The sequence below is a fragment of the Bison bison genome, unplaced genomic scaffold, assembly GCF_000754665.1.
Source record: "Bison bison bison isolate TAMUID 2011002044 unplaced genomic scaffold, Bison_UMD1.0 scf7180017864351, whole genome shotgun sequence".
NCBI classification, from domain to species: Eukaryota; Metazoa; Chordata; class Mammalia; order Artiodactyla; family Bovidae; genus Bison; species Bison bison.
Genome location: NW_011494923.1, coordinates 1872689 through 1896801, shown reverse-complemented (window position 1 = coordinate 1896801; position 24113 = coordinate 1872689). Strand labels below are relative to the sequence as shown.

Below are 24113 nucleotides of genomic sequence, written 5' to 3'. Positions count from 1 at the left end.
CCTCCCTGTCCATCACCAACTCCCAGAGTTCACTCAAACCCATGTCCATCGAGTCGGTGATGCCATCCAGCCATCTCATCCTCTGTCGTCCTCTTCTCGTCCTGCCCCCAATCCCTCCCAGCATCAGAGTCTTTTTCAAAGAGACAACTCTTTGCATGAGGTGGCCAAAGTATTGGAGTTTCAGCTTTAGCATCAGTCCTCCAATGAGCACCCAGAACTGATCTCCTTTAGAATGGACTGGCTGAATCTCCTTGCAGTCCAAGGGACTCTCAAGAGTCTTCTCCAAACCACAGTGCAAAAGCATCAATTCTTCGATGCTCAGCTTTCTTCACAGTCCAACTCTCTCATCCATACATGACCACGAGAAAAACCATAGCCTTGATGAGATGGACCTTTGTTGGCAAAGTAATGTCTCTGCATTTGAATATGCTAGTTACGTTGGTCATAACTTTCCTTCCAAGGAGTAAGCATCTTTTAATTTCATGGCTGCAATCACCATCTGCAGTGATTTTGGAGCCCCGAAAAAGTCTGACACTGTTTCCACTGTTTCCCCATCTATTTGCCATGAAGTGAGGGACCAGATGCCATGATCTTTGTTGTCTGAATGTTGAGCTTTAAGCCAACTTTTTCACTCTCCACTTTCACTTTCAACAAGAGGCTTTTTAGTTCCTCTTCATTTTCTGCCATGAGAGTGGTATCATCTGCATATCTGAGGTTATTGATATTTCTCCCTGCAATCTTCATTCCAACTTGTGCTTCTTCCAGCCCAGCGTTTCTCATGATGTACTCTGCAGATAAGTTAAGTAAGCAGGGTGACAATATACAGCCTTGATGTACTCCTTTTCCTATTTGGAACCAGTCTGTTGCTCCATGTCCAGTTCTAACTGTTGCTTCTTGACCTGCATACAGATTTCTCAAGAGGCAGGTCAGGTGGTCTAGTATTCCCAACTCTTTCAGAATTTTCTACAGTTTATTGTGATCCACACAGTCAATAGCTTTGGCATAGTCAATAAAGAAGAAATATACATTTTCTGGAACTCTCCTGCTTTTTCGACGATCCAGCGGCTGTTGGCAATCTGATCTCTGGTTCCTCTGCCTTTTCTAAAACCAGCTTGAACATCTGGAAGTTCACGGTTCACGTATTGCTGAAGCCTGACTTGGAGAATTTTGAGCATTACTTTACTAGCATGTGAGATGAGTGCAATTATGCGGTAGTTTGAGCACTCTTTGGCATTGCCTTTCTTTGGGATTGGAATGAAAACTGCCCTTTTCCAGTCCTGTGGCCACTGCTGAGGTTTCCAAATTTGCTGACATATTGAGTGCAGTGCTTTCACAGCATCGTGTTTCAGGATTTGAAATAGCTCAACTGGAATTCCATCACCTCCACTAGCTTTGTTCGTAGTGATTCGTTCTAAGGCCCACTTGACTTCACATTCCAGGATGTCTGGCTCTAGGTGAGTGATCACACCATCGTGATTATCTGGGTCATGAAGATCTTTTTTGTACAGTTCTTCTGTGTATTCTCGCCAACTCTTCATAGTATCTTCTGCTTCTGTTAGGTCCATACCATTTCTGTCCTTTATTGAGCCCATCTTTGCATGAAATATTTCCTTGGTATCTCTAATTTTCTTGAAGAGATCTCTAGTCTTTCTTATTTTATTGTTTTCCTCTATTTTTTTGCATTGATCGCTGAGGAAGGCTTTCTTATCTCTCCTTGCTATTCTGTGGCACTCTGCATTCAGATGCTTATATCTTTCCTTTTCTCCTTTGCTTTTCACTTCTCTTCTTTTCACAAATATTTGTAAGGCCTCCTCAGACAGCCATTTTGCTCTTTTGCGTTTCTTTTTTTGGTGGGGATGGTCTTGATCTCTGTCTCCTGTACAACGTCACGAACCTCTGTCCATAGTTCATCAGGCACTCTGTCGATCAGATCTAGTCCCTTAAATCTATTTCTCACTTCCACTGTATAATCATAAGGGATTTAATTTAGGTCTTACCTGAATGGTCTAGTGGTTTTCCCCACTTTCTTCAATTTAAGTCTGAATTTGGCAATAAGGAGTTCATGATCTGAGCCACAGTCAGCTCCTGATCTTGTTTTTGCTGACTGTATAGAGCTTCTCCATCTTTGGCTGCAAAGAATATAATCAATCTGATTTCAATAATGACCGTCTGGTGATGTCCTTGTGTAGAGTCTTCTATTGTGTTGTTGGAAGAGGGTGTTTGCTATGACTAGTGCATTCTCTTGGCAAAACTCTATTAGCCTTTGCCCTGCTTCATTCCGTATTGCAAGGCCAAATTTGCCTGTTACTTCAGGTGTTTCTTGACTTCCTACTTTTGCATTCCAGTCTCCTATAGTGAAAAGGACATCTTTTTGGGGTGTTAGTTCTAAAAGGTCTTGTAGGTCTTCATAGAACAGTTCAACTTCAGCTTCTTCAGTGTTACTGGTTGGGGCATAGGCTTGGATTACCATGATATTGAGTGGTTCGCCTTGGAAATGAACAGAGATCATTTTGTAGTTTTTGAGATTGCATCTAAGTACTGAATTTCAGACTCGTTTGTTGACCATGATGGCTACTCCATTTCTCCTAAGGGATTCCTGCTCACAGTAGTAGATATAATGGTCATCTGAGTTAAATTCACCCATTCCAGTCCATTTTAGTTCGCTGATTCCTAGAATGTTGACATTCACTCTTGCCATCTCCTGTTTGACCAGTTCCAATTTGCTTTGATTCATGGACCTAACATTCCAGGTTCCTATGCAATATTGTTCTTTACATCATCGGACCTTGCTTCTATCACCAGTCACATCCACAACTGGGTATTGTTTTTGCTTTGGCTCCATCCCTTCATTCTTTCTGGAGTTATTTCTCCACTGATCTCCAGTACATATTGGGCACTTACCGACCTGGGGAATTCCTCTTTCAGTATCCTATTATTTTGCCTTTTCATACTGTTCAATAATGAAATAATGTTACTAGTGATTAACAATATGTAAGAGTGACTGGGAGAGATTTGTTATTTGACAAGTCATTTTCTTGACCAAGCTGTCATATGAGCCAAGGTGCTGCCCATCAATTGCTTTCATCCAGTTTCTTTTTAGGTGCATATGAAGTCAGATATGCAGATGACATCACCCTTATGACAGAGAGTGAAGAGGAACTAAAAAGTTTCTTGATGAAAATGAAAGTGGAGAGTGAAAATGTTGGCTTAAAGCTAAACATTCAGAAAACTAAGATCATGGCATTTGGTCCCATCACTTCATGGGAAACAGATGGGCAAACAGTGGAAACAGTTCCAGACTTTATCTTTTTGGGGCTCCAAAATCACTGCAGATGGTGATTGCAGCCATGAAATTAAAAGACGCTTACTCCTTGGAAGGAAAGTTATGACCAATCTAGATAACATATTCAAAAGCAGAGATATTACTTTGCCAACAAAGATCCATCTAGTCAAGGCTATGGTTTTTCCAGTGGTCATGTATAGATGTGAGAGTTGGACTGTGAAGAAAGCTGAGTGCCGAAGAATTGATGCTTTTGAACTGTGGTGTTGAAGAAGACTCTTGAGAGTCCCTTGGACTGTAGGAAGATCCAACCAGTCCATTCTAAAAGAGATCAGTTCTGGGTGTTCATTGGAAGGACTGATGTTAAAGCTGAAACTGCAATACTTTGGCCACCTCATGCGAAAAGTTGTCTCTTTGGAAAAGATTCTGATGCTGGGAGGGATTGGGGGCAGGAGGAGAAGGGGACGACAGAGGATGAGATGGCTGGATGGCATCACCGACTTGATGGACATGAGTTTGAGTGAACTCTGGGAGTTAGTAATGGACAGGGAGGCCTGGCGTGCTGCAATTCATGGGGTCACAAACAGACACGACTGAGCGACTGAACTGAACTGAACTGAAGTCAAGGGGAGAAGATGAGAGAAAATGTTGATCAGATAAGCAAGAGTCAGATTGTGAGTCTATAATGGCTAGTGGTGGTCATTGTAAAAGACTCTACATCAGGTCTCTTAAAGCAGATTAGCAGTTATTAAAACTACCCACTGTTTTTATGTTTTTTGAATATTAACATGGGGGTGGAAGCCCCTATATATCATGCATCTCCCCATGGAAAATAGAATATTGCTTAGTTTATAAAAGAATGCTCATGAAAATAGACAGATTGTCTCCAAAACAAATCAGAGTTAGTTATTGCCCATCTTTGTTACTACACAGTAAGGTAAAGAAATCTAAACAATGTGAGATTTTTCTTGCTAAACAAATAAATAAATAAAAACACCAAATCCTATTATTTCCATTTGAGAATCAAATGATATTGATGATTTTGAAAAACTGCTTTTCAGAGCCAATGCAATTTTCTTCACTTCAGTGTATGATAGCAAATAATCTAATATTTTATAATCTGTGATAGTTTGGTAATATCAAGTTTTTTCCACTGAGTTTTAAGTGACTAATATTATTGTATATTCTTATATTTGATAGCCCTGGAAGATATTTCCCTTTACACTAATTAAATACATATATTTGGAGATCCTAATGAGCAAATGATTTTGCTAAAGTGTATTATTTTCTAATTTTAATATTTGTAAAAGTTCAAATTACATTCTTTTTTTTTTTAATTTAGAAAATGTCTTTCATTTATTTCCAGCATGCCTACCCTATTTAGGAAGGCTTATAATGAAAATAAGAAGGTATAACAGAAATTATTAAACAAGAGACGACCGTGCATGTATACATAGTATTTATTCATTCATAATGTTGTTAAAGTCAATTCTACTTTATGATCATAGTAATTGCACTCCAGGCAATACCCATTTTCTCTAGTGACTAATGTAGCACCACTGGATTTTCAGAAGGTTATTTTCTTAATTTGACTGGCCAGGAAGTATTTTCCCTGTTGAAAAACAGGTGTAAACATCAATACCAAAGATAAAAGAGTTATCTCATGCTGTTTTCTGATGTCTCCAGCTTAGACAATTCAGCAGGTTAAAGTCTGAGGACTGAGTAGGGCTATTTATCAGAAGTAAGGAACTAGAAAAATTTTGGTGTGACTCACAGACTAACTGAGGGAATGACAGGAAGCCTTTTAATAGCAAAATAATCTGTCAAATGCTCTGAATATATAGGGGCTGTGTAACAAACATGTGAAATCAAACCCCACACAGTAATTACAGGTAATTTGTGAACTGTTCCTCATTTCCTCACTGTGTAAATTATATGCCTATACACCTGAGACAAGAGTTGACTCTCAGGATCTTACTGAAATTCTCGTTGCTTGACACTGGCTATATTGTTTCAGTGTTTATGCTGCTTTTCCAAATTTCAGCTGCTTTTGAGTGAAAGGAAGGAAAATCTTGTAAACTCTGAGCTATTTTTTTCAGTTTATTATGTCCTCTGTACTTGAATCTACTGTCAACTTTTGCCAGCTTTGACTATTTATGGACTAGGGGTTGACTATTATGGTTCAAATCTATGTTCAATAACTTCTCCTAGGTATGCCAAATAATATGAATCATAAACATTTCAGATATTGAGTTCCATGCTAGTTGACCCAATACTTGTTAAAGACTCCTATGTACTGAAAAATTGTTAGAAGGCGTTACCAGCTAATCAGGGTAAGAATTGCAAGATTCTAAGCTGTACATTAACACCATTTGTGAGAAAAGGAAAAGAAAAATAATAGTAATAATAATAACAGTTGGCTTCTTTTTTGTTTGTGTCTAAAGATTGCTTTCACCCTATTTCTTATCATTGTTTGCCTAAAAATATCAAAAAGTATTTAACATGCATATACTCATCCATCATTAATGTTTCTTTAATCTTATATGGTGGTGTTATTTGTGTATATTTTCTGTTGTGTTGTTTCTTTGTTTACTTCTTTGACAAAGCATGTCAATTTTTGTTTTACCTATCTGTATTTTGCTACTGCATGTCAAACATTTTAAATGACTCAGTGAACAAATGAATTCTTGTCATTTTAAATTTCACTCAAAATATTGCAAGCAATCTGCTTATCCTCAAACATTGCTCCAGGTTTTTGCTTTGTGTAAGAGCATGAAAAATAAGTGAACAAAAAATGACAAGAACTGCATGGTACAAGGAGCTTTGTACCAGATTATCTGTTTAAGCCTGTTAAATTTAAACCTAAATAAGATATATGTATTTATAATTTGAATCATTTATGTTTCTGTTTTGTTTGCATGATATGATTTTGGTTTATATTTTGTTTTTTTCCACTCACCAGATGTTCCCAACACTTTGCTTCCCACTACTATCATCCCCTCCCTTACCACTGCAACAGTCACAACCACTGTAGCCATAACAACCTGCCCAACCACATCTGCAACAACCAGCAGCATAAGAGGTACAGTATGCTTCTTTGTTATGGCCTAGAAAACACGGTAAATAGAAATCTATAGGGCTTATTTTTTTTAAAGAGTAGAAGAATTGAGATCCAATTTTACTTAATTATAAGGAATAATTAAGTCAAGTCAGTTACTGTCAGTTAGGGTTATTGTAATAAAATACAAGACAAGATGGTATATTTTAATTTTTCTTAGTGTCATATGATTCATGAAAATGTTCAGAATATAGGTAAAAAAAATATGGAGCTCTGAAACACTGACAATTTAAAATGTGAACAAGGGAACTTTTTTTTTTGTACTTTACCTTATAAAAACAAGCAAAGAAATAAGATGTTCAAAAATGCAGAGGTAGTTTTTGCTTTTTTATGACCCTCCTTTAGTGTTAATGATTTTTTATTTCTCCGCAACTAGGCTAAAAAGCCTGCGGTGTTGAGTTTGTTCTAAAATTAGCATGATGGGTCATTATAAGTTATTTACCACATAGAACTTTTAGGTAAATATTTAATATATCATCCTAAAGTGATTAGCTGAGTGGAGCTATTTCTTGTAATTAGAGAGTGTTCCAGAAGCAAATGTTCTAGGCTTACCCAGGATGACAGGAATTGATGGTTGGCTCTAAGAATAATTTCTGGTGTCTGATTACTAATAAGATGTTTTTCTGAAGCACAGCAAGCAAAAAGATATTGAAGCAATTCTTAAGGGCAAAAAAAGAAAAAAAAAGAAATCATTATGTCATGGTTCAAAAACATAAAAAAATATTTCTGAGTAATTAAGTGGTTGTTAGATAATGAAGAAATGAAAAATCTTTTGAGATTTTTTTAGCACATTATAGAAATACACGTTTTAAACTTTATTTCTATGTTCAGAGACAATGTGTCCTATTTGAGTCTGTCATTTACTCTTATACATGCTTATACATGTTTTATGTCATGTTGGCTGTACTAATATGTGTTAAATGTAGCAATTTAATTTGAGCTTATAAGGACTTTACAAAAATATATATCTAAAGTTTCATCAGGGATACGCTTAACATTGTTTTCACTTGTAAAGATTATTCAATTAAACTTCTTGTGTTTCTTAGAATTTTTACTAATTCTCAGTATTATGTTGAGTTTCTGCTAGCTTTTACTTAGTGTTTGTAGTATTTTTTCTCTTGTTCCAGAAAAATATTTTAGTATCTGGTAAGTGTTCATTAGGTTTATTCTGTTATGCCGGGTACAAGATTGATAGCTAAAACTTGATGATGATAACAATAAAAATCATTAAAAATATCTAGTCTTACTAAAAAAAATCTTGTATTTGATTTAAATCTAAAAGTAGAACAGCTTAAAGATCATTCTTATAACAATGTGTATGAAATGGGTGGAAAAATAATAAAAATGAAGAAAAAAACACTTTATGATAATATATGGCATGTAAAATATGTTATACTTTGCTTTACTTATTGTTTTTCTAAAGATTTTTACAAACAGTAATTCATATGAAATGTAGCTATTGCTTACCCACAAAATCTCAATGGTAATGTTAAGTTCTATGTGTACAAAGAAATCACTCTGATGGAAAAGGAAATGTTGGTTTAATTTTTTAAAAAAAGATCTACTTATAACAAAAAAAGCCTAATTAATTTCTTCTTCAATAAGTATTTATCAAATACCTGTTATATATATTATAGGAAAAGCACTATGCCAGGGCTAAAATTATGGATATTAAACATATTGTATCTAAACACGAGCAAATTAATGCATTTTCCCCCAAATAATCAGTGCCTGGGCTTAATTAGTTAAGGCATTCATATCTTTTCTGAATATATATTCATTAGGTGAAAATAAGAGAAAATATTTTATTTCAAAGTGAAGTGCTTAACAACAATTTTTTATATTTATTCACATGTATCTTAAGTGAATCTTACCGGTTCCATTTTAATCAGCCTGCTAAAATGAAATCAGTTTTCTGCTTTTTCAAGTAAATTCATTTTTTAAAGTTTTCCTAAGATGTTCTGTAAACTTTACACCATGAAATTTAAAAATTATAAAAAAATATATTTTTCCTTTCAAGGAACACATGAATAAATAAACCTCAAAGAAGACAAACACACACACACTCACACACACACACACACCATTCCCTCTTTCTTTACTTAACAGTTGAAACATCATTTTTCAAATGGCATCAAGATACGTGAAAAGAAAACATTTTATGGGTTAGGCAATTCATAGCATCTATTTTATACAGAAAAAAACAGTAACACTGACATCAAATGTTAGTATAACGTCTATTTTTCCTTGCTAACTTCAGCAAACAACTGGGAACTCAAGAAAGTCACCAAGCATGATTAATTTTCTAGTCCATATTTGAGGGACTTGGGAATTTTGTCAATATATAAATATTTTATGATTTTTGTACTCTGCCGCTTATATGTTATATGATATTCACTCAGCCATGCATTACCTATTAAATTAGAGCTTTCAGATGCAATTATATTTTAGTGGAATTCATTTATTTATAAGATGACAAAAGATGTTACAAAATTATCATTTAAAAGATATCATAATAAAAATATGTTGTCTAAGAAAAGCTAAGGACTAAATATTTCCAGCTTGCCAATTTTTTTTAAGTTTATCTCCTTCATCCCTGTCTCTCAGTAATCTTAAGTAAACTAACTATATTTAATCTTATTAGCTTTAAATATCATTTCTTCAGATTTCATAAATATAACATTTACCTCTATCTGTACAGACATATTTAATAAGTTACCACAAATAAATCACCATTCATATCTCCATTTCTACTCTTTCACCACCCCTGCCATTGCTGAGTTTTCTTCTATATGATAAACATCCAGTTTAAAAATGAAGAATCATAGCTGCAGCTATATTAAAAATCAAGACAAAATAGAACAAAATAAGCTACTCAAATTGTCAGTTATAACCTTGAGAATTTGCACATCTCTTCAGTTTGTACATGAAATGCATCCTTATGTGCAGGAAGAAGAGCTTCAACCATAGGGAAGAAAGCTGGCAATTAGCAGATCTTGTTACAAATAAGTGTGCTAAAAGAGAGAAACGAGCAAACTTTACCAAACATGGGAAAGACAGAGAATAAGTGAGTCCAGGAGACATCTTTAGGTGTGAGTTGTAGTTCTTCTGTTTACACAGTCTTTGGTCATAGATGTTGAACCAAATTTAACACCTGCATTTTCATCAGAAAAATGAGAAACATTCAATTCTCAGATTGTCTTGAGGATTGGATAATATCTAGAGTTCTGGCAACATAATCAGCACTCAATGTATGACAATTATTGCTTAGTTCTTTTAAGTAAAATGAATATATTCACATTTGCATCATACAATTAATGAAATTGTGTATTTTTCCTGTAGTAATTCTAGTTTTGACAAAATTATTTGGTGTTAGTGCACCGATTGCATTTTAATTTCAAACATACTTTTAATTATGTCAAAATCAAATAATAAAATGGCACTAGAACATATGGAACTTACCTATCTTTGAATATAACAACAATTAATAAATTGTCTATGAAGTTCATAATATTTTTGATTTATATCATATATCTAAAATCTGAACATTTTATAGATCTCTCAAACATTTTTCATTACAAAACATCATTGCTATAGCACATTTTCTGCTTATAGAACTTGCAACTTTTTAAGGCTAGTGGCCTGATTAATCCTGTCAACTAATTTAGAAGATATATACCTATATATCTGTATCTATATCTATCTACCCATCCATCTACCCATATATACTTTTTTACGAATTTGGGGTTTTCTTATCACTTTAATAAATTTTTAATGAGATAAACTTTGATGAGTTAAATATGATCATTTATAAAATGCTTCCAAATGACCTGACGTGATTTATAGAATTAATATTATTTTTGCATGGTATGCTTACTTTGAAAACATTTTTAAATTTTTTAAATAATTTCTTTATTTATTCACTTATTTTTAGCTGTGCTGTATCTTCCTTGCCATGCAGGCTTTTCTCTAGTTCCAGCAAGCAGGGCCTACACTTTAGTTGCAGTACAAGGGCTTTTTATTGCGGTGGCTTCTCTTCCCTGGTGGCTCAGACGGTAAAGCGTCTGTCTACAATGCGGGAGACCCAGGTTTGAGCCCTGGGTTGGGAAGATCCCCTGGAGAAGGAAATGGCAATCCACTCCAGTACTATTGCCTGGAAAATCCCATGGACAGAGGAGCCTGGTAGGCTACAGTCTATGGGGTAGCAAAGAGTCGGACACGACTTCACTTTCACTTTCTCTTGTTGCAGAGCATGGGCTCTAGGGCGTGTGAACTTCTGTAGTTGCAGTGGGCTCAGTCGTTGCAGTTCCCGGGCTCTAGAGCACAGGCTCAGTAGTTGTGGCACGTGGGCTTGGTGCTCCACAACCTGTTGGATCTTCCTGGATCAGGGATGGAACCTGTGTCTCCTGTATTGGCAGTCAGAATCTTCACTACTGAGCCACCAGGGAAGCCCTAAAATTTTTTATCATATAGTATATTTTCAATTTTATATAAACTATCTCATAATCTAGGAATCTTTAACAGCACCCTCATTTACAGATCATGATATAAAGATATTGAAAATTCAGGAAACATGTATGAGACATACTGAGATAAATCAGTGATTATGTCTATTTATCATGATTTTTAAAAGTAGAATTCAAAATTGAAGACTTTGTGCTTACCAAGACAGAAAAACTCCTAAATGCTTACTTATCTGTCTCTGCCTCTATAAGACAGTAAGTAAACTACAGGTGCAGAAATGAAATGACATATATGGAGAAAAGGTATAAAATACCTAATACACTCCCTGTCCTGTTCAAATACTTCATGTATTTCAATGTTTAGATAGGAAAAAAAATCCTAAAAGTGATGATGACATCGTTTATACAATCAATGTAAAAATCCAAATGAATTATTGGTTCAAGTATTGATTTATTTTACATCAGACTTAAAAATGGAAAAATAATTTTTTGTTAATAAAATTGTACAATTTTGCTTATAATCACAACCAATTTGTTAATTATAACGAGGTAATTGGAGTGGACCTTACTTCAGAATGGGCTTCCCTGGTGGCTCAGAGGTTAAAGTGACTTCCCGCAATGCGGGAGACCTGGCTCCGATCCCTGGGTTGGGAAGATTCCCCTGGAGAAGGAAATGGCAACCCACTACAGTATTCTTGCCTGGAGAATCCCATGGACCGAGGAACCTAGTGGGCTACAGTCCACGGGGTCTCAAAGGGCTGGACACGACTGAGCGACTTCACTTTCACTTTCTTTACTTCAGAATGGCACTGCAAATTTTTTTCTTTAAAAATACATTTTTTTTAATTTACCAAATCAACTATTATCAAATTATCTACAATCAGAAAAGTATGACCAATATCAAAAAATTTAGAGATGAGTTACTGTTTTGGTCCCAGCCTATCGATAGTGATGCTTTTGGCTATGACTGCTTGAGACGCTTGGCTCAGCTCCTGTTGCTTTTAGGAGCACCTGCAGGCATTTCCTGCACTGAGGCCAATAGGGTTGGACCAGCCCTTGTTCTTACTATGGTCACTGGATGCACTTCAGCAAAAACCAACAGGGAATGTTGAGGAACAAAATTACTACTCACTGATTCTGAAAGACCATCTAGAGAAGTCACGGTTAGAAAGACAGAGAGAACACACAGACTTGGTCTCTGGCTTTATTAGAGTTCAAAGGTGGGGTGTCTAGAGTTTTGTGGACTCACATCATTATTGTTAAATTTGAATTGTAAGAAAGGGAATTAGGCATAGGAAGGGAGAGCCAGTTTCTCAAGGTGATCAGTTGTCTGAGTTCACAGGTGGGGCAGCCTAGTTCCTTACCAGGTTGTTTTGCTAGGCTGACAATACATTTATTCAAGATGGATTTCTTTTGAAGTGTATATCACTGCAATCAAAATCTCAGTTTCAAGCATTAACTTAATATAGGGTTTCTCTGGTGGCTCAGAAGGTAAAGAATCTGCCTGCAATGTGGAATACCTGGGTTCGATCCCTGGGTTGGGAAGAACTCCTGGAGAAGGGCATGGCAACCCACTCCAGTATTCTTGCCTGGGAAATCCAATGGTAAGAGAAGCCTGGCGGACTACAGTCCATGGGATTGAGAAGAGTCAGACACGACTGAGACTAAGCACACAGCACAACTTAATATAAATTCTTCACAATTAAATTACACATTAATTTAGTTAGTTATGTCTGAAAATGTAATATCAAGTAAAATATTTTAAATTATTCAGGTAGAATTGAATGAATTTTAGCATACATCTGCAGTGATTATAGCTCTACTCTAGAATAAAAGGCTGATAATTTTCAGTCCATATGCTGCCCTTATAATTTAAAAATCATACAAATCATACAAAACTTGACTATTTAAATGTTTATAAATCTAGGAACATTGTTTGGCTATTAAATATAATCCTATTAAGTGTAATCCCAAAATATTGCCATTTGAAAGATCTCCCTTCTCTAAAGATTTCTTGAAGCAATCTTAGTGACTTGTGGGAAAAAAAATCATATGCATGAAGCTAAGCTGTGTTCAATGAAAATAAATTGCTGAAGTATTTACTTTGTGCCAGTGTAGAGAAATTGAGATGAATGGTAACATTCAACTCATATTTAATGTGGGCATTTTTAATGAACTATAATTGCCTAAAATGTTGTTTGTGACATAATAGTTTTGTATGCAGATTCCTTTACTTCAATTGTTGTTTCATTTCTCTGGTTTCAAAATAAAATATGCTAACATAAAATAAACACAAATTGCATACCTGAGCACATCAAACCACTGTCTGAAGCATCTATTTAACTATGTCAAGTTAAAAAGCAATAATGATCTGACTTGTGCTTTTAAAGTCTATTTCCTTTATGTCAAAAAAATCTAGTCTATATTTTGTTTTTATTTGGTTTCATTAATGTGTGCCCTCCTCCCTCTTTTGGCATAGATACTTAAAAAAAAGAATACAAAGAGATAAAGAAACATTTTTCAGAATACAAGAAAAAAGAATCCTAGCACTGAGAAAGAAAGAGTGGAGTAAAATCATTAAAGCTCTGATTTGTCAGAATAAATGCATTCAAATAGAGCATTTGCAATGGTAAAATATATCATCTTGACACAGTTAAATCCCTAAGTGTGCAAATCAAGAAATTGTTTATGAGCTTGTATTACGAGTGTTTAGCTATTAAAAATGTTTCTGATTTTATTGGTGGTAATAAAACACAATTTGCATGGTGTTGTGAGCTTTTAAAAATTAAGTGTCAATATGTTGGGCTTTTCTAAACTTGGAAAAAATTAAGTAATAGTTCAATCTCCAGATGGTCCATATAGAGGGACCTGCTTATCTGCAAAAAGACAGGGTTCCACATTTAGACTGCTGCTGCTGCTGCTGCTGCATCGCTTCAGTCGTGTCTGACTCTGTGTGACCCCATAGATGGCATCCCATCAGGCTCCTCTGTCCCTGGCATTCTCCAGGCAAGAATACTGGAGTGGGTTGCCATTTCCTTCTCCAATGCATGCATACATGCTAAGTCGCTTCAGTTGTGTCTGACTCTGTGCGACCCTATGAACAGCAGCCCACCAGGCTCCTCAGTCCACAGGATTCTCTATGCAAGAATACCTGAGTGGGTTGCCATTTCTTCTCCAAGTGAAGTCGCTCAGTCGTGTCCGACTCTTTGCGACCTCATGGACTGTAGCCTATCGGACTCCTCCGTCCATGGGATTTTCCAGGCAAGAATACTGGAGTGGGTTGCCATTTCCTTCGTGAGGGGAACTTCCCGACCCAGGGATCGAACCTGGGACTCCCGCATTGTAGGCAGACGCTTTATCATCTCAGCCACGAGGGAAGCCCATTCCAAGTAGCTAAATTTCCATTAATCTTTTACAAAATGATAATTATATTAAGTTGACTCTTTCAAAATTAAATATGTGAAACATAGTTCTTAATGGAAATAAGATATTTAAAGTGCTTCTTGCTTGAAAAGAATAAGCACAGTATATACTTTGGAAAGAATAAGCACAATGTACGCTCACTATCAATCTTGTTTTAAGTACCATATTGATAATACTAAAGGTAGTGACTACAGGTCAGACACGGGTGGGAGTGTTGACTCGGGGTCCTGGTCTCTTTGTCAGCTACGACCCACACATTGGAATAGCAAAAGTGTTTCAGATTAGGTTATTCCATGGGAGTCCAAGATGCTAAAGCTATTCTTTCTATTCTAATAGATCTTCCTTAGAGTAAGAATCCCTTGTTATGTATAACCATTTCTGAAACTAAATGGAGCATTTGCCTTGGACTTGTATGAAGTTGAACTCTGGCAAAGTTTGAAAATCTTTAAATATTTTCTTATTCTTTATGACAATGAGGAAATATTTGAAGAAACTAGTATTCATAATTTTTTTCCCCATACCACCTAGTAAGGGAAGCAGAACACTTATGCTCTATTCTATTTTCCAAGAGCATTCTTATGACTTGTACAATTTAAAATATCAAACATTTTTAAGAGTTTCATTTTAAGCTTATTTATTTCTTTGGCTTTAATCAATTTAAACAGAAATCTCTGTACCATTAGTTTATATTTCTTTTATTTATTTTTTTTTTTTAAATAAACAGTTCTATTAATATTGTTTCTACTTCTATGACTATGGAAGTGTCTTAACTGATTTTATGGTAATCTAGATTTAATATAATTTAATAATGTATACATTTCCTGCAAAACAACCTCTAAGAAAGAAAATGTTTTGTAGTAGAATATGTGCCATTTTCTTGAATTCATTTTATATAATATGCAAGCACATATAATATTAATTTTAAAATTTCCATAATTATTATATTCCAGAAAGCACATCACATAAAATATTAAGACTAAATGAGTTACTTATTATTAGGAGTATAATTTGTCTTTTATTTTAAAATTTTGCCTACATATATGAATAAATGTATTTCCAGAACATCTCTGAAATTATTCTTAAAATCATTAATAAACTAAACTGGTTGTATCTTTCTTACTAGCCAATGAATTAAATTTATGAGCTGTGCCTTTGAAGCTGAAAAGATTGCCGGCATTGCCCTTGCTTCTTTGACACTCCACATGAAACACAGTTAATAACCTCCTGTGTAAGCTTGGAGAAACACTGAATTGATACTAATTATACCAACTTTGGGATAGAAGGTGATCTTGACTTCAGCTGGAACTTTCTGCCAGGACAGTAAATAAGAGCAAATGCCACAAAGCATGATTTCTAAAAAGGGTCTAACGCAATCTATTAAAATATAAGTTCATGAAATTGCAGTAAGTACTGGGATAATTGTAATATTTTAAAACACCTCTTGCTTCAATAATAAGTAGTTTCTTATTTCTTTAGATTTCAAATAATCTCCCATTAGTTTTCTGTACTCATTTAAATTAAGCTATGGCCAGAAAATTAAAAGCTACTTGATGCAAAGTATATGTAAGGTGATTGCAGGGCAAGGAGACAGATTTTTCCAAATAGCTTCTCAAATACATACATAGTATTTATACAATTTTAGTATCAGAATTGCTTATGCTGAAGTTGTGATAACACTGACTTTTAACTAAAGGAATGTTTTTATAAAATTATTAAGAAAAATGACTAAGAAAAAGCAATTGTCCCAGTTAGGGGCACAGGTTTAAATTATTGCCAGGAAACCTGTCAAGACCAATGATATGTAGCAGTTTCACATAAAAATCTGAGTTCATAGTGTTAAAAGAGAGTCAATAAAGTTACTATAAATGCCAAGAGATGAGTAAGAACAGAAATTAAACTTTCTTCACCAATATTGTTTAAAGAATTACATTAGTGTAAAGGGAATTCTGTTCAAAATGTTCAATAAAATAAATGGGAATACCCAATTTAAAACCAGTTATTTTTCACTTTAGAAAAAGAGATGAACTCACATATTCCCAGGCCCTTTTATTTTACCCATTAGTAAGCAAGGAATGCTAATCAATGAAAGCTTAAGTAGGAAAGGAGAAATGAATTTTGAATTAACATGAAGAATTGCATTAGATTCCCTGAGAAACATTTTTTTTTTTCTTCAAAAGCATTTGAACCATTTTTGATGTGTAAAACCAAGATTTTGTAGTAAAGAAGTAAGGTGATCTTCAAGGATAGTCTGTGTCAAACTAGGAAAATTACGATGGTCTTAATAATTTTATTTCCCCTGAAGCTATGTTTCCTAAATACTGATCATAAGATTATTATTTTTTACTCATTTAGACTGTGTGTGACTCAGGATATCAGCAGGAACTGACGGCAGTCCTGAAAGGTAGCTAAAGGGTTTTAAACCAGGACACTTTCACAGAAATACAGGCAGAATTTGGAGAACTCATAAAGGAGAAGAGCAATCAAACCTGTAATAGCAAAATGCTGTTAACCAGCTCTGGGCCTGAAAGACCAAAGAAGTGAACAGGTTATCCTGGTCAGAGAAGAACTGGAGCCAGAAAAGGGGCTGTGTTTGCAAAGAGAGGTAGTCAAAGGATACAGCACAGGGATAAATTTCAGATCTCCCTCTCTTCTCCTGCTTTCTAGTAACTTTCCATTAATTGAATACTTCTGAAATATCAGAGATTAAGTAACTTAAGTGGAGCAGTGCAGGGAAGTCAGATTTCTAGAGCACAGTTGAAGGCAAAAAAAAAAAAAAAAGGATGAAGGATGGACTTGGAGACCAAATATAGCATAAAGAGTGGAAACATATTTAGAACCATCTAATTTGCTTAGAATAATTTATCTAATTTGTCCACTAAGGGTGATTAAATGTCGGATTTTATTTTAGGTTTGGATTTCTCTCACAGGCATGCACAGTACAAGTATATAATAGAAAACAAGCGATGGAGCTAGAAATGCTGGTAAAACAGCAGCCTTCCCAATTCACTTTATATGTGATTTTCCTCTCCAAGCTAAAGTTAGAAAGAGACAACACTTTAGATGATAGAGGGCAGATTATGAAGCTTGATAGAGTTGGCTTTGTTATTAGACACAAAGAAATCTAAAAATAGATATGTAATATTTAACTTACTTCAAAAGAGAAAATCATTTTTAATCTTGATGTAAAGAGTATCCATTTAATTCATTGAGTAAGTAGCGAGAGATTCCTCATTTGAAATATTCTCAAATTTATGTGTATGGATGCAGACTATTTCTTTTGTTTGAATTAAGAACCTTGAAAACATTAGTTGCAAGAGGAAAAGTTCTAAAAATGAGCTAGCCATAAATTAATAATAAGCTGATACAGATATGTCTTATTAGCTTTCTATTTAAGGTATTTTCATGTCACAGAGACAAATAATTTTCTGTCCTGAGATAATAGCTTTTCAGAATAGAAAATCATTTTCTTGAGAGAAGAATTTAGAAAGAGTGATCACAGTTTTTAATATATAATGTTATGTATCTCCCTTTGATGTCTTTAAAGTATGTGTACATTATTAATTTAGTTAAGTTGGTAGATTGGAAACATGTAAAATAAAAGCAATTCAGCTTGTTTTTACTCTAAACTATACTCGTTCGCCCAGGCTATAGCTGTATTCCTTGGCATTTTACCACAAACAGGCCAGAACGTTTAGTTCAGAGTAGGATATTAGAATAGTTTTTCAAAAGGACCAAGAATGACAGTCTAATTTTTCTGGTATCTCTAGTTATTCTATCACCATGTTTTGAGAGTTAGTTGGCTGGCAATCAAGCACTGCATCTCAAAATGCTGCTTTAGGGAACCAAAAATGAATCTTCATACATGCCATTGCCTTCTCCCTATATATGTATATATATATATAAATTTCTTACTCTTGCAACTTAAATCCAGATATATTCCATCTTAATTCCAAGTTGGAAAAAAATGATATGTACATGAAAAGGAAGTTCTAAGGGCTCATTTTGCTACTTCATATTCATACTTCACAGGTGGCGCAATGGTAAAGAATCCTCCTGCCAATGCAGGAGACACAAGAGATGCAGTTCAATCTCTGGGTCTGGAGCTATAGCCCACGGGGTTGCAAAGAGTCAAACTTGACTAAGCACACATTTTCATATTTCTAATTTCTCCATTCAGTTTGGTAATATATCAGTGTAGGATTTTTCCTCGATAATTCATCAATGTGGGGTTTTTAAAGTAATGATTTTAAAGAAATGATTCTTTACTAAAAACTGAAAATAGTGCACGACCCAATATTGATTACTAGGTTAACAAAATATGCCACATCTGGACTCAATATGAGATGGTAAAAGTAACTCCTGAGCACAGAATATTTTTCTGTCCCCCTGACTTGACCTCTGGACATGCGATCTCAGGCAAGTAAATTCATTTCTTCTTACCCTAGTGGGCACTGTGAATTCTAAGGTGTTTCTCAAGTTTGGGTCCTCCACCAGGATTTCAGAAACCAGTACAATTTCTGGTATTTTAAAATGAGAACTTGTAGATAAAATCCCTTTTCCATTTGAAATAGTGTCAGTAATGTACTTAACATAATTCTTCTCTTCCAACTTATTTCTGTTTGAATGTTTTGAAAAGCTAAAAGATTAGAGATGAATTATCAGACTCTGACCTTAATTCAGAAAACTAAGATAATGGCACTTGGTCCCAGAACTTCATGGCAAATAGATGGGGAAACAGGGGAAACAATGACTGACTTTGTTTTTCTGGGCTCCAAAATCACTGCAGATGGTGATTGCAGCCATGAAATTAAAAGACACTTTCTCCTTGGAAGGAAAGTTATGACCAACCTAGACAACATATTAAAAAGCAGAGACATTGCTTTGTCCGCAAAGGTCCGTCTTGTCAAGGCTATTGTTTTTCCAGTGGTCATGTATGGATGTGAGAGTTGGACTATAAAGAAAGCTGAGCACTGAAGAATTGATGCTTTTGAACTGTGGTGTTGGAGAAGACTCTTGAGAGTCCCTTGGACTGCAAGGAGATCCAACTAGTCCATCCTAAAGGAGAACAGTCCTGGGTGTTCATTGGAAGGACTGATGTTGAAGCTGAAACTCCAGTACTTTGGCCACCTGATGCAAAGAGATGACTCATTTAATAAGACCCTGATTCTGGGAAAGATTGAGGGCAGGAGAAGGAGATGACAGAGGATGAGATGGTTAGATGGCTTCACCGACTCAATGGACATGGGTTTGGGTGGACTCCAGGAGTTGGTGATAGACAGGGAGGCCTGGCGTGCTGCATTTCATGGGGCTGCAAAGAGTCGGACACGACTGAGCAACTGAACTGGACTGAACTGACCTCAGTATTTGGTATTTGGCCACTGTTTCCTAGCCATATGCTTATCTCTACTTTCATTACTTTAATTTGCACACTCATTTCCCTCCAGTATTTTCTCAGAAACTTTATATACACCTGAACATTGTCCTATCTGTAAAATTTCTAACATCATGGTATATTAGTAAAATAAATATTGAGTTCTAGCTGTAATGTCCATAAAACTAATGTATATGGTCCATTTTTACAGTTCTTCAACTGATTTCAGGTCTCTCATGATCAATTACTTTGTAGCCAAAATTCACAGCTTAGACAAACTTTCTGATGCTCTTTTCTATTATGGTTTGATATCCATGTTCATTGAATTAAAATTATTGAAAAATGATGAAAATCATGGCTTCTGGACTCACATTATCTGGGCTCTTTTTTCCACTTTGATGTCCCAGGTATGTGGCCTTCCTTAAACTCTCTGTGCCTCTATTTCCCAATCTAAAAGGGATAGTAAATTATAATAGTATCAACCTTATAATGTAGTTTTTAAAATTAAATATGTTTATATACACAACTGAGCGACGTCACTTTCACTTTTTACTTTCATGCATTGGAGAAGAAAATGGCTACCCACTCCAGTGTTTTTGCCTGGAGAATCCCAGGGACGGGGGAGCCTGGTGGGCTGCCGTCTATGGGGTCGCACAGAGTCGGACACGACTGAAGCTGCTTAGCAGCAGCAGCAGCAGCAGCAAACACTTAATGTATTTCAAAAGTGCTTTACTCATAACAAGTACTCAGTAAGTGTTATATTTTATAATGTTTATTATCAACTTTCTTCCAATTAACCAACTAAACAATATAGGACAAAAATGGCTGAACCTTTGTGAATAGCAATGAGATTAACTGGCAATTGCTAAGTGAAGGCTATAATGTATGGTCGATAGATCATCCTTTAAATCATGTAAATCCTCTTCAAAATCTAAAACTTAAGGATTTGTCATGTGATTAAAGTGAATAAGATAAAGCAGAGTCCCACTGCAATTGTTTATTATTCAGTTCAACCTATCAATTGTGAAATGAGAAACATTTTTTAAATAAAAGTAATTTAATTTATAATTAGCTTTCTAACAACATATTAACAGGCATTTAAATGTTCTTCAGTAGCAGAAACATCTAGGTTGGATCCCTGGTCCATGGTATGTGAGTTATACCTTAAGTTCCAATTTCCTTATCTCTAAAATGATTACATTATTTACTCATAAGGTTATTGAGTATTGATTTTCTGGTATTGTTACAATATGGATGATTTGCTAAATATGGAGGATGTATCATTACAATATATGTTGAAGTTATATACTATTAATCATTTTTAGAATTCAGGCTTGTTAATTTCAAATGATACCATTTTCATGTTAAAATATTTTATTACCAAAATTAGTATAACTTTATATTCATCTTTGATATATTGACCTAATGAAGCCACTTAGCATAAAACAGCCCATTAATGAATTCAGTTGATTAAAATATATTTAACCTCCTCCATTAAATTAAAGAACTCTATAAAATGTTAGGGAAATTACCTAAACACATTCAAAATTTAGCAGACTTACTTCTCATTGATTACTTAAATTTCAATTTTTTCTTATCTTCCTAGTAATTCTAAAACATTTTTCTATGTTTCTCACTTTAAACAAGTTTGTCACAGATAAATTAGTTTAAAAACTGTTAAACAAAATTAAGGAAAAGATTGCTCTTTATTTCAGATGCTTGAGACAAAACTGCTACATTTTATAAATATTATCCTAGGAAAATTTTAAAAAATATATGTATGTTTAATATTTATTAAAAATTGTTTATGTGAAACCATTTTGCATTTTCTTCATCACTTTTATATTATTAGTATCTTACTATGTGAATGATTCTAATTCCACATCTCTTTTGATTTTTTTACCTTCCTCATGTAAAAGGACAAATTTTCTTTGAAACACCTATACCTGTGTAGAGTTCTTGTTACTATTCTTTCAGAATACACAGATAACAGACATGCTCAGTCGGTTCAATACTGACCAAATCTTTGGAACCCTATGGACTGTACCTTGTCAGGCTCCTCTGTCCATGGGATTCCCCAGGCAAGAATACTGGAGTGGGTTGCCATTCCCTTCTTTAGGGGATCTTCCCACCCCAGGACTGAACACACATCTCTTGTATCTCTTGCGTTGGCAGATAGGTCCTATATCACTAGTGCCACCATTTTCTGAGTTAAAATTCTTCTTCATAAAATTTAGCAAATACACTTTATATGTTAGTTTCTGTACATCCCTACCTCAACCTGACAGGACCTCATTTTTAAATCTGAACAAAACATTATTGGGTTTAGTTAATTTACTGGCTTTTCCTGAATATCAGTTTTAGCAATGTGTTAGTTAAAACAAGGTAAAGGATTTCTTCTGAAAATCCTGTCCTTACACTGTTGATCATTCCCACTATTCTTAATCTCTCCTTTACCCCATCCTAGTCCCTTTTTATCATCAAAGTGGAGCTGTAATTGTTTTATCTTTCTTCCATAGATGACCTCTCTAGAGTCTATCCAAGGCCTAGGCTGTCACGTTCTTCTCTCAGTGCAATTTGACTTTAAAATGAAAGTGTTCTTTGAAATTACACCTAACTGCTTAAGTGTTCAAAAACTGAAGGGAAAATCTTTCAAAGTTTGATCAATGAGACACAAAGAAGATAAAACAACATAAATATAATTACCTGAATAAAGAATTAATTTAAGCCTCCAGGATGAACCCTCAGTGAAAGCTCATTGTATTATTTGCATAACTAAAACTTGATTTTGTTATTAGAACCATTAAATTTAACATCTTCTTGACTATATAGCCACAATCTGTAAACCAGGAGTCATAATTATAAATGTGAGAACTGTCTATTATGATAAAGTACTGCAAATATATCTTTCTCATCACTGTTCTATTTTTTTAAACCTTATTTCAAACTGCCATTGGCCAGGAATCAATCATTAATATTTTTAATTGGGAAAAGAAAAACATTAATATTCTAAGAAAATCCCCAATAAAATACATTAGTTTTTTTTTTTTTTTTTAAATGGGGTATTTTTTTTAATTTAGTCAACTGAACTTTTGCCTCCATAGTATTTGGTTAATATAAGTCATCTATGTAATATTGAAGTTATGATTTAATAATTTAAAATGGAGTGAAGGTGATGTTTTCACACTCCTTAAACCATTCATCATTAGTTTTGTTTTTTGCTTTTCAGGTACTTTGAAAAATAGTCATTAAAGTCCATGATCTGGTCTTTATTTGATCAGTAGGAAAACTAGTATATCAATGAATCCAGGGAAATCAAGCCCTTAGAAAAAAACAAATATATAATTTTTCATCAATTCATTCTTTATATACTTGTTTGAACCTTTATTTTACAATAAACATTCAGTAATGATAAGTAGTATACGAGGTCTACTTTTCACTGAAAAAAACACGTAACTTGAAAGAAGAGAAGGGTGAAATGAGTGTTAAATGAAGAAGCTTCTTAACCTAGTGATCTCACCAGATATAGACAGGATAAGCATAATTAAAATAATTATGAAATTGTAGTAGAGAAGCATACATGTGTAATTCTTGCAGGTGATACATACATGTTTCACTTCTGTTTTGAGATACTCCTGTTTTCATAGAGATAAAACAAATAGAATGACAGTTTAGATTTTGTTATTTCTGCAGCTAATTTTCTAAATTTTGACACTTTTTAATGACATTTCTGGCAAGTACAATTTGACCTTCTATGAGAACCTAAGGAATAAGGCTTCCTCACTTCCTCCAACAATGCTTTTATCTGGAAGATTTGTGTCTTCAAATGCAATTAAGCTTTGGAAATGTATAAGATGAAGGGAAGAGTAGAATGTGCAAAGCAACATTTTAGATACATTTTAGATGCGTGTTACACACTCAGTTTGGCTAGCATTAAGCATAAGTGAACTCTGGGAGTTGGTGATGGATAGGGAGGCTTGGCGTGCTGCCATTCATGGGGTCGCAAAGAGTCAGACAGGACTGAGCGACTGATCTAATCTGATCTGAAGCATAAAAAGGAAGCACTGATGAAAGATAAGTCTTCAATATTAATCCATGCATTTATTGAGTCAATAAGTAGTTATTCTATGACCAGAAAGGAGCAAATTATAGGAAATTTTGTAGGTCATACGTAAAAGTTTAGAGTTTACTCAAGAGGTTATGAGCAATAATTTAAAATGAAGAAAGTTTAGATTAGTCTTTTGAAAGATCAGTCTGAAGGGTGTGATGGTAGGTGAATGACGAAGACAGAAAAGGCAGGAAGCCATTGAAGAAATCCAGGTAATTACAAATGAGGACTTGGAGACGAGCAGGTGCCAAAGGCATGGAGGAGAGGGAAAGGCCAAGAGATTTGGGAAAGTAAATCTGGTAGATTTTGTAAGTGATGAGGTAAAAAATTTTATGTAAAAGGGTAGGAAA

The 24113-nt window shown here is 34.7% G+C and overlaps 1 protein-coding gene across 1 annotated transcript in view; it reads left to right on the top strand.

The window, feature by feature from the left end:
• The window catches only part of CADM2 (cell adhesion molecule 2), a 1272453-nt gene that overhangs the window by 1184448 nt on the left and 63892 nt on the right, over positions 1–24113 (top strand). The window contains exon 9 of the mRNA XM_010854843.1: positions 6243–6362. Within this exon, the coding sequence (XP_010853145.1) occupies positions 6243–6362 (120 nt within the window). The remainder of the gene's footprint in view (positions 1–6242; positions 6363–24113) is intronic.